The sequence below is a fragment of the Asparagus officinalis genome, chromosome 8 (assembly GCF_001876935.1).
Source record: "Asparagus officinalis chromosome 8, Aspof.V1, whole genome shotgun sequence".
NCBI lineage: Eukaryota > Viridiplantae > Streptophyta > Magnoliopsida > Asparagales > Asparagaceae > Asparagus > Asparagus officinalis.
Window position 1 is genome coordinate 13921527 of NC_033801.1, and position 12036 is coordinate 13933562.

General features: G+C 34.2%; 1 protein-coding gene across 1 annotated transcript in view; it reads left to right on the forward strand.

The window, feature by feature from the left end:
* The window catches only part of LOC109820405 (26S protease regulatory subunit 8 homolog A), a 12074-nt gene continuing 1798 nt past the window's right edge, over window positions 1761-12036 (forward strand). The window contains exons 1-5 of the mRNA XM_020386538.1: window positions 1761-2061; window positions 3394-3491; window positions 5014-5238; window positions 5368-5430; window positions 5538-5701. Of these exons, the coding sequence (XP_020242127.1) occupies window positions 1869-2061; window positions 3394-3491; window positions 5014-5238; window positions 5368-5430; window positions 5538-5701 (743 nt within the window). The 5' untranslated portion in view covers window positions 1761-1868. The remainder of the gene's footprint in view (window positions 2062-3393; window positions 3492-5013; window positions 5239-5367; window positions 5431-5537; window positions 5702-12036) is intronic.

Here is a 12036-nt window from a genome sequence, read left to right on the forward strand (position 1 = left end):
CCAGGCCTGGGCTCGGAGCCTAGGTTTTCCGGGTCTATCCCGGCCTCGGCCAGACACCGAGCCGAGCACGGGCCTTAGGCCCGAATGGACACCCCTACATATAGATCTTGGTTCTTCTTGGTTATAATCTCTCCGTCATGAACATAAACTAATAAGCTAAATTGATAAAATATAAAGGATTACTCCCACCTTAATTTAAATTTCCCTCCTCTCTTTGTGCATGATCATTTGCTAAAAAAATTGAATCTCTCATATTTTTTCTTTTTAAGATAAAATAGAAAGGAGTTATTATTAATAAACTGTTTTAGTCTGATGTTTTAACTCGACCACACCGTGCCTCTATATAACACACATGGACTACTTATTTTTTCAATTGAACAATTAGGAGAAAGCATCCAATGCATCATGTCCATGATATTAGTGGTGAACCAAAGAGATAATGATTCATATGTATACGCATACACACAAATCCATTGACGGATATCTCTTTAATACATGCTACAATCTAAAACTACTAGCCATTTTATTTATCTCTGACTAGGTGCACTATAATCCCAGGACTACAGTCATGGGATTGTGTTATTAAGCGACTATTTTTTTAATCCAATGTTTGTTTTCACATGGGTTAATATTCACGTACTTAAAATAGTCTAGACTAATACTTATTTTTTAATGGGATTATGCCATTGGGACTAATATCTTAAATGGAAAATTTTAACCGTTCAGTCAACAATATTATTTCTGCACATCTGTTTTGCATAATTCAAAATCTGGAAATGACATTGTCTAAAAAAACCATATTCTTGTCATGATCTAATTAACACCTCCATTCAGTTGTCAAAACACAATCTAGAAAACTGAATTCATCAAATTAATCATTAAATTCTCCTAACAAATAATCAAATAGTAGATGAATATAAAAAAATTCCTAAAAGACATAAAATATTAGAATAAAATCATAAAATGCAAATTTGCCAAGAACTCCTCATGATAAATATTTCATATGATATGACGCTCAAAGAAATTCACACAGATTCCTATGGCACAAGTTTTGTCAATCTTAAAGGATGAAGAATCATGAACCCTCAACTTGCCTAAGAAATTGATTTAAATATATATTGAGAGCAAGATGATCGCGGCATGCGTACGCAATTATAATTTTTAAATATATTTGTTGGGATTTCATCCCAATGAAGCATGCCTTTCAGCTTTTATTCAACCTTCCATGAATGTCAAATGGACGTTTTATGCCGTAGGATTTATTTTCATCGGAACAACTTTATACGACCGACGTAGTCTAGACTGTGGGGGAAAAAAAAAATAATAAGGGACTGTTTGGATAAGTTTTTTTGGGTGATAAAGAGGAGAAAGCTGTCAAAAATGTCAGCTTTTTGACAGCTTTCCCCCAAAATTACCTTTTTAAGGGGTGATTTTGGAAGAAAACTGCAAAAAAGCTGTCAAAAATATCAGCTTTTTGGCACCTTTCTCCCAAAATCACCTTTTTAAGGGGTGATTTTGAAAGAAAGCTGTCAAAAAGCTGACATTTTTGACAGCTTTCCTCATTTTTACCAAAAAAAATAAGGAACCAAACAGCCCCTAATAATTGGGCTCTGACAAAATATAGACCCCCCTCGTAATTGGGTTAGCCATAGGAACTAACATTTTCGGGTTCGGGTTCGGGTCCGTGACCGTACCTACTCGGATCATGAATTAAACAAGACTCCACTCAATCCCCATCCCCAAATTATAAATACAGCAGAAATAGATGAACCGACTTCAAAATTAGGGATTTCCATCATCAACAAATAAACCGCTCCTGAGCCAGTTTCGATCGAAACAAGCGAAAACAAAGAGACCCGCGGCGAGTAATGGCGTCGGTTGCTATCGAGACGAGCCAGGTGGTGGCTGAGGGCGGCGAGATGGTGAAGGTACGGGGAGGCGGCGGCGAGGGGCTGAGGCAGTACTACACTCAGCATATCCACGACCTCCAGCTCCAAGCTCGCCAGAAGGCTCACAACCTTAATCGCCTCGAGGCGCAGAGGAACGATCTCAACTCCAAAGGTCAGCAACGTAACCCTAACCCTAGCACTGTGTTGAAATCCTTGAGTTTACTGTTGTTTTGATGCTGTAATTGATCTGATTGTGCTGTAATTGAGAAAGGAAGTTAATAAAATTTGTGCCTTGAGAGTAAGACTTGTGCTAAGAAGAATTAGACGCTGAAGGATGTACAGTCGCACACTGTATAGATTGAATTTAAATATGCAATCATGTTTCAAGTATTAATTTGTCCATGGGAAGAGGATAAAATGAAAAGAAATTTGTTCCTTGAGAATAGGATTTTGTGCAGGGAAGAATGGACCCTGAAATATTGCCACAAACTGTATAGATTGGTTTGATGCATACAATCCTTTCTAAATAAATCACTAATCTTTAATCCATGTTAAAAAGGTGACCCCAACTGAAAACTTTTGAAACAGTTGGAGCTACTCATTCAGGTTGTCTTAAGAGCAGCCCAATACCGAAAACAGGTTTAGAACTTTCTTGGTGCAAATAATTTACTTGTATCTCGCCAGTTTGCTGTATAACATAAGCTGTTACTTCTGACAATCTAGCGTATAATTTACGCTGTAGTGTTTGTTATAAGAGCAAGGATCCATGAATGAGAAATTATTGGTCAACTTAGCTACTCTGCGGGTAGTGCTGCATACTTCTTGAGTTGTAGCAACATCATAGCTATATCTATCTTTTGATTGTGTTCACTACCATCAATTGTGTGACCATGAAAGTAGGTTCGGAACTTTGGCTAACTATTTATATTATTCTATGTTCATGATATATAACTTGCTACTTGATTCAAGTTTCTTACGTGCTGAATTGTTCTGCCAGTACCTCTTATTTTTTAATAAGAGCAAGTTTTATTGAGAAAGCAATTATTATTATTATTATTATTATTATTATTATTAGTTTGCTATATAACATAAGCTGTTACTTTTGACAATCTAGCGTATAATTTACGCTGTAGTGTTTGTTATAAGACCAAGGATCCATGAATGAGAAATTATTGGTCAACTTAGCTACTCTGTGGGTAGTGCTGCATACTTCTTGAGTTGTAGCAACATCATAGCTATATCTATCTTTTGATTGTGTTCACTACCATCAATTGTGTGACCATGAAAGTAGGTTCGGAACTTTGGCTAACTATTTATATTATTCTATGTTCATGATATATAACTTGCTACTTGATTCAAGTTTCTTACGTGCTGAATTGTTCTGCCAGTACCTCTTATTTTTTAATAAGAGCAAGTTTTATTGAGAAAGCAATTATTATTATTATTATTATTATTATTATTATTTTGTTTGCTAATTTTTTGGGAATTGTGAATGCGACCGCAGTGAGAATGTTGCGGGAGGAATTGCAACTGCTTCAGGAACCTGGATCATATGTTGGCGAAGTAGTGAAAGTTATGGGTAAATCAAAAGTTTTAGTGAAGGTATGAGGAATTTTTTTGTTTTTGATTTGATTTGTATGTAATTAGGAGATACAAAACTTTTGAAATTCTTTTCCTACCTCACAACATAATTTCTCTTCCCTGGAATTGGAATATTTTTACTTTCATTTTTGTCTTTCTTTGTTTCCTGGAGCCAAACATGTTTCCTATAGTAAAGTTTAATCTCTCTCCCTTTTCTAGGCTTTGTCTTAAATTAGATATTTTGTAGGGATTATCCTTGAGCTTAAGCAACAAGACTGCTTGGACAAACATTTCCTACCTGTCAATTGTCATTCTTTGATTTATGGGGTGCTCCTCTTGACCATAGTTTCCTTGGGAATTCATCATCAATTCACAATGTTTAACAGCAGGCTGTAAAACTTTAAGTCTTATCGATTTTTTTTGCTCCATTTCCATTTTATGGCCACATTTAGAGAAGCCATAGAAGATTGATGGTTTCTAATCAAATTCCATTCTTTCTTGTGTATTAAATGTTGTATGCTGGATGACTATATGTCAACATTAATGATTTTTGAATATTAGTGCTTTTGCTCATTTTCAGATCCACATAACTAGAATTCTTATAGCTTTGTTTACTTTATATCCCAATTGATAAGTATCTATTCTTTTGAAATATTATAGAAAAAGTAAGTGTAGTTTAATTAAAGCGGACTGCGCGCCCACCTAGGTGACTGCCTAGGCCTAAGCATTACTTCGCCTTCCCACATTACTTTGCCTTCCCATGTAATTCTTGGAGGCGCCTAGGGGAGCATGGCCTCTTATGCGGACTGCATTGCCTAGGTCATGGCTGTGATTCCCTCTATTGCCACTTCCACGTCCTCCGACCTCCATCTCCTCTGAACGCTTCCATCTCCAACCTTCAGCAAAACCTTGTCCACCTCCAGTAAAGAAAACAATACCTAGGCCCCACCTTGGCACCTGCCTAGGCACCTAGGCTAGGTGCGGGGTTGGCACCTAGTGGCGCTAGCAATTTCTGTAACATTGATGAATGAAATCTAGAAAGTTAAAAACCAAAAAGAATAAAAAAATCCAAAGAATTTTTCTTATGTCTTATTCTTTTCTATATACAGCCTTAAAGTTAATGGTAATTATTCATGAGACGCGACAGTACACTGTGGTAGTACGTAATGGAATTTAGTTGTGATGATGCTTGCACTATGTACTTATCTCTGGTGTTATACATTGGAGGCCAATTTTTTTGTGAGATCTGTATCCAAATGGAAAGTTTTATTGGATTGATTTTGTATTCAAATGAGCCCAGTAAACATTTCCAGCTGATAATCTGTGTCTTTCTTCAGACTGGGATATAATCTATAGTTAACAGTTGGCAACTGGTCCTCAAATCTCATGATTCTCGTCCTATGATCCAATAATGCACTCTATTAATAGGAAAATAGAATATCCATTTTTTAGAGAACTTTTGCTTATTGTTTCTTTGGATGATACCTCCTTCAAGAACACATTTGATATTATTTAATTCGGTCTGAAAGTTGTGTGCTTTCAGGTTCATCCAGAAGGAAAGTACGTTGTTGACATTGACAAGAACATTGATATAACCAAGATCACGCCTTCAACTAGAGTTGCTCTTCGCAATGATAGCTATGTTCTTCATTTGGTACTTCCCAGCAAAGTAGACCCATTGGTCAATCTTATGAAGGTTGAGAAAGTTCCTGATTCTACATATGATATGATTGGAGGTCTTGATCAGCAAATCAAAGAGATTAAAGAGGTTAGTTTGGTGGCAAAATCTGACTTTAAATATATTAAAGGATATTAGTTATCCTGTATTTCTTGTTGAGGTTTATCTTAAATTAATTCACTTTAAGGTCTGCTCAACTTGTTTGTGAATTGTTTTTAGGTTATTGAGCTTCCGATCAAGCACCCCGAACTGTTTGAGAGCCTTGGAATAGCTCAGCCTAAGGTACCTTGTTTCCAATTATCTCTTACTGTCTACTGTTTAGTAAGCAGTGCAATCCGAGATCTCTTATTTGTCTAATATTCACAAAATTAACTGCAAATTGTCTGCAGGGAGTGTTGCTTTATGGGCCACCAGGTACAGGGAAAACTTTGCTTGCGAGAGCGGTGGCTCATCATACTGATTGCACCTTTATCCGTGTCTCTGGTTCTGAGTTGGTTCAGAAATACATTGGAGAGGGTTCTAGAATGGTTCGAGAACTTTTTGTTATGGCTAGGTATGTCGAGATTAATCTGATGATCGTTTACTGCTACGTTCTTGTTTTCTTGTATGTTTGATGTTATATCACTTCAAATTGCAACAGCAGGTGTGTAGGAACAGTTTCCATCACATATAATATATTTCTTCACACCTCTGTATGAAAATATCCAACAGAAGCTGAAACCATTTACTGCAATACTATTTATTGGAAGCGACCTAGATAGTTCATCATTTCAAATTGTTATTATGGTGCAAGGAATGAGTTTGTTTACATTCATCTTTCTGTCCACGTGCTCACAAGTGGACTCACAATTGTGGATCTAGTTGTGACATACAGTCAATCCTACTTATGATGAGATGTTACTGCGTGCAGTTTTTTTGGAAGAATTTACATTTCAGCCATTATGGTTTAGGTTTCAGCCGAATTGGTTTCAGCTTCGGCTGAAACCGGTACTTGTGGAGAAATTGAAAGTAAAAGTTTCACTATGATCTCTCTGAAAACCAGTTAAATTTAAATTATTTTTTAAACCTTAGGTTGCTTATTGAGGGATAACCAACTGATGCGTTGCTCATGCTGCTATTGCACAGCTGCCTACCATCTTTCTTAACAAGGACTTAGATGGGATATGGCGACAACATTATGATTACAGCAAAGCATCATGGAGCATTAAATCAAGCCTGGAGCTTTTCTATAGGGATTAAGTAATCGGCAGAATATATAATTCTAGTTATTATTATTTATTTTTAGGGAGATTTAGCCAAGCGCCTATGCTGCTTGGCTGCTTAGAGTGTCGAATTAATTGGGGATATCTGCACCTCTTCTGTGAACTTGAACCTAGATTTTGAACACGAATGTAAACCTCCTTGGGACCTATCTCTTTGAGCTTGATATGGATAAAATTTACGGTTGTAGTGATTGGGCAGCTTTCTGTAGTTTAGCGCATGTGCATTTATACCTACGAAATTTCCCTTTTCAAGCATGTACATGCAGGAGCAGTGAAGTTTGCATAGTTTCTTTAAACTCACACGTTTTTCTTGTTCTAAATCTAAATCTCACTTGCATAAAACAAATTGCCTTGTATTTTGTGACGCCCTAAGTTTCACACATGGTTACAGTCCAAAGTGAATCCAAAGATGTCAAACCTGTCATGCACCCAGCACTGTGCAACAACATGTTTCACCATCACAGTAACATCTCTCTAGTGAAAGTCAAACAATAATCAAGTATAGGTACAAGCAGATAAAGATAATGATACAAGGAACACAATATAGAGAAGAGATCCAATAATAAATATAATCATATTCCAACAGAAGAAAAGAAGAACTATCTGATAAAATGAAATAAGTCATAAATTTCTAAATACAAGAGTCAACTGAATACAGTACTAAGGCACTCAGTCTCAAAATAAAATACATCTCTAAAGACTGAAAACAATAATCATAAATAGACCATGGTGGAGCATTAACTAGCTATATATGAGTGGCAGTGACTATGCTGAATCCTCGTCAACCTGCGGCTCTCCGAGACTCTTGACCTGTTACCTGAAAAGAGGTGAAATCAATAGTGTCAGAGCGCTAGCAAGAACTTCTCCCTCCGCCCCTAAGGGAAGGGCTAACATATTTAATGGAAGCTAGGCTCTACCTATAATATGCATAATCTACCTAAATCATTTACCATGCACTAAAAGGAGTTAAGATTTAGAAATCCACAACATGAGATGAGTACGTCGAGCGAAATAAGCCAAACATGGAAACCCTCATATATATACCATGCATCTCAAATTATGAATCGCTAAATATCAACTCTAAAAATCCTAAATAAAATAATTAATCAAGAAATACATTACTAACACCTCACCCAAAACATATCATATATGTCGTATCATAATATCTCACACTACCCTCGGGTAGGTGGCGCAGAAACAAATATAAAAATCCAGTGAAGATCTCATCTAGGATACGTCGTACATGACCAAATACAATCTTATACACTACCCACGGGGTAGGTGACACGGGAGCAAGTACACAATCATATGTGATCCTATACAACGATTTTTGGTGTGGAGTATATGTGCTCACCATATCATATGGCTCATCGCAATATCCTGCGGCTTACTACCTAACTCGAACACCCAACAGAGTATAAGCATATCAGCCTAATTCGGAACACTATGCAAACCAAAGAGATGTGAAGTCTCGGTGCTCACAGTATCCTGTGGCTCATCACGGTGTCATGCGGTTCACAACCGAACTCGAACATCCATGTAGTATTATGATGCGGAGTATAGATAATCGCAGTATCCCGCGGTGTATCACAATCTCGTGCGGCTCACAACCTATCTTGGCCATCTATGCATACGTTGATGTTGACTTATGCAACTCGATAGATATTGCCCCTACGTCGCGATAAGTGCAAAATATGGCTACACACTCCCGAGGATCCGTGCGTGCTTAAACCCGACACATACACTACCATGGCCTGGCATGTGTATCGATGCGCGAGCCGGTCCTTCGTGTTCATGATGAAATATGCGTGGAAGATCAATTTTTGTAAACATCTCCAGATCAATCGATTGATATTCTCCATCGGTCGTGAACGTGCATGAAACATGCACAAGAACAAACTTCGATCGGTAAACACCAACGACGTTGGTGAACAATAATTCTGACTGTCAATAGTAACACCGGCGGTGAATAGTACTTTCAATGGTAAACAATAACACTACCAGTAAATAGTAATTTTGATGATGAATAGTAATTTCAATGGTGAATAGTAATTCCGACGGTGAACAATATTAAATATTTAGAGTTCTAGTCATCAAGATAATATATTTTCTTCATTTAGAGATTTGATCTAAAACTAGGTGGAATGCACGTGCATTGCACGTGGTCAAATATTATAATTATTTACTTTTAAGTTTATTTATTTACTATAACATGGTTGTAAAAAACTTTGAAATTATCATAATATATTAAAATTTTTGGATATTTTCATGTGTGATTTTAACATTTTGTCTTCTAGAGAAATAATGATGTTTAAAGCTTTAAAATGTTAATGATTTAAGATTAATTAGTAATTTAAATGTATAATTTTAAAATATTAATGATGTAAGGGACCAATACGGAAAAACCTATTATTATAAATAAAAATAAATTCTTGAATTCATTAAGGAAAATGGTAGGTTTTATCTAGTCATTAAGGATTTTGTTCACTTATAAAATAATCACTTCCACCTGTTTATCTGTCGATCGAGTATTATAGATATTCAAGAACTTTTTTCTAGAATTTTCTAAGTTAGAATGCGCAAATTCAATCAAGAAAATATAAATTATATGCTCAATTTTAATATCTGATATTGTACTGTTTTTACATTTTCCCAACTACTAATTGATTACTCGCTAGTTTCAAAAAACTATAAAATTAGTTTGAGAATGATTTGTACATATTATGCACTCATACTGATTGTATTTTAACAAAATAATTAATATCTATCCAATATCAAACAACATCTAAAATTTAGCTTAAGGAGTTAGAAGAATACAAAATCTGCAATAATACTCATATCCAAGCTATGAGCTTCATAAGCTTATAAGAATGTGAGCAATATATAATGAATCTGCAATAATACTCATATCCAAGCTATGAGCTTCATAAGCTTATAAGAATGTGAGCAATATATAATGACAACTTAATTTACTTTGTCAAATAATTATGAGCTTCATAAGCTTATAAGAATGTGAGCAATATATAATGACAACTTAATTTACTTTGTCAAATAATTATTACGAATCATGAAAGACAAGGGGAATCAGAAGGATCATATACCCATCCAAATAAATATTAAAATTCTCTTAGAGATTCATATAGCAAAAGATTTTTAGAGTTGATGTGTAGGATAAATTTAAGGATAAATAACACAAACCAGTTAATTAAGTGATAGACTTTCTATAGACTTCACTATTATAAAATTGATATCACATGTGCCTTAAGATGTGTTTTTGTTTAAGAGTTAATTTAAAAAAAACACCCCCTCAACTATGGAGGGCATGACAACCCCTCTTCCCCCCTCATCCCCGGCAAAACTATTTAAGACTGAGTAAATCTCCACCAAGTTTTGGGTGCTTTGTAGATAATCTTTCTCAAGTTAAAAATTTTTGATTTAATCCCAGTGAACTTTTCTCATTTAGACCTAACCTCTCAAAACTAACATCATTGAGTCTTATCTATTATGTGACAAGTACTTGACTTGAAAAGACCAAAATATCAATCAATCATAAAATAATTACCTTGGTTTTTGCCTGATAAAAGAGGTGATATAGAGGGAAAAAGAATTGTAAATTGGTAGTGATCCTTTTATTATCGGTTGAGGGTTTCTTTTTAATTAAAATTACTTTCTTTAGGAGGATATTTTGTCCAAATCACATATCGAAGTAACTACGTTAAGGGGGTTTGTTGATAGAAGTGTAAATGATTAGGAGAGTTTTTATGAGATATGCTATAGTTGAGAGTTGTTTTCTAAAATTGCACCAAAGTTGTGAGGAGTTATCTATAACACCCTACATAATAAGGGGGTTTTGTCAAATTGAATCAGTTGAGTGGGTTTTTAAGACAATCCCCATAGTTAAGAGGGTTTTTAAAACACTAACAATTCTTTTAAATATGGCTTATTTATAATTTGTCCCTCAAAATTTTAGTTATTTAATATTAGTCTCTAAAATTATGAGTAATTTCAAAATTTTGTGGGAACAACATAGAATCATTGGATATTTAAAATCAAGGAACTAAAATCTAAATAACATTTACATATTTGCTCTTATATGCATTCTATTAAATATCGACCAGTATATTGTTACATCGGCTAATATATCCAGTTAAAGACTTTATCTCAGTAATATTTTATATTATTTTCTTTTGTTTGTTGATCTTTTTGATATATCGACCGTTATTAAAAATATGGCTGATAAATCCCATTGAAGATATCGAGAAAATCATGTCATTTTTAATTTGATTGTGGGTTGGGGTTTGGATCATGTTTAGAAAACAAAATCAAAACCCATAAATGACACAATTCTTCTCTCAAATCTCTCCACTTTAGGCTCTCCCAAATCTTAAGCATATATCTTAATGCAAATTCTTATGTTTAAAATTCATTAACATGTTAGATTACATATTACAAAGTCATATTATGTATGAATGTTATCTCATATGACGCTCAGTATTGCATACATATCCCTAATTTTTACAAATCGATATCATGGATTTTATTTTTTCAATAGTTATTTGATGTTTAACACTTTGTAGTAGTCCTTCAAAAGCCTCTTCTAAAGTTTTCTAAGTGAAGTATATAATTTTAGGATTATAATTTAAAATATTGAGATTCATTTAAAGTATGATGTTTTAATTTTCCAATCTCCTCTACTATATAAATATAAGTTAAGCATCTGGCCTCATATTGTATGATAAATATTATTTATCGATGGGATCATATACTATTGTTTGTGGATAACAAATATTTTAAATTTTTTGTAGGCTTAACTGAACTTAAATACCTTGTAGTTTATCAAAATTATACTTATATTATTATATACCACCATTTGGTATCTTGGTGCATTTTTTTTAAAATTTTAGATAACGAATCGTGATGCGCTTAAATATCCTAATGTTTTCTAAAATTTAATGTTTGTACCTTCTGTCTTGTTACCTAAACATAAGAATGCTCTTTGTAATATTCCTATGTGAGTTTCATGGTATAATTTAGGATAATTCTATGTTTTCTACTCTTTTCATAAATACTTTATTGACATGCAATTATCTATTAATATATTATTATTCACTACTAATAATTAATATGATGTAGAGTTTTATAATAATGTTGGAAGTTCTAGGGACCAAATTATGCAAACTTAAAGTTACGTTTAATATAATTAATCAACAATAATAATTAATTTAGTTTAGTTAGCATTAGAATGTAATATTAAAAGAGAATAGAGGTAATATAGTCTTTAGAAAGTTTTTCCATAACTTCCTCTTTTAAAGGGAGTATGATTTTATTCATCAATTTTTTATCAAGATCATGTCTTTTCTTCATTTAGGGATTTGATCTAAAATTCTATTCCTCAATTTTCATCAAGATTAAAACTAATTGCGAATGAGTTTGGAAAGAGATGAACTTGCCGTTATTGAACTCTAAAATTGGAATACCTATCCGTTCCTTCTCTTTGAACAACCAAATTTTCCTCCCTCTTTTTCCTTTCTTTTCTTCCTCTCTCTCTCTCTCTCTCTCTTCTTTCTTCCCGTAAAGGTGAGGAGAGCGTTGAAGGGGGGGGTGCATTTTATAGGATGATGAATGG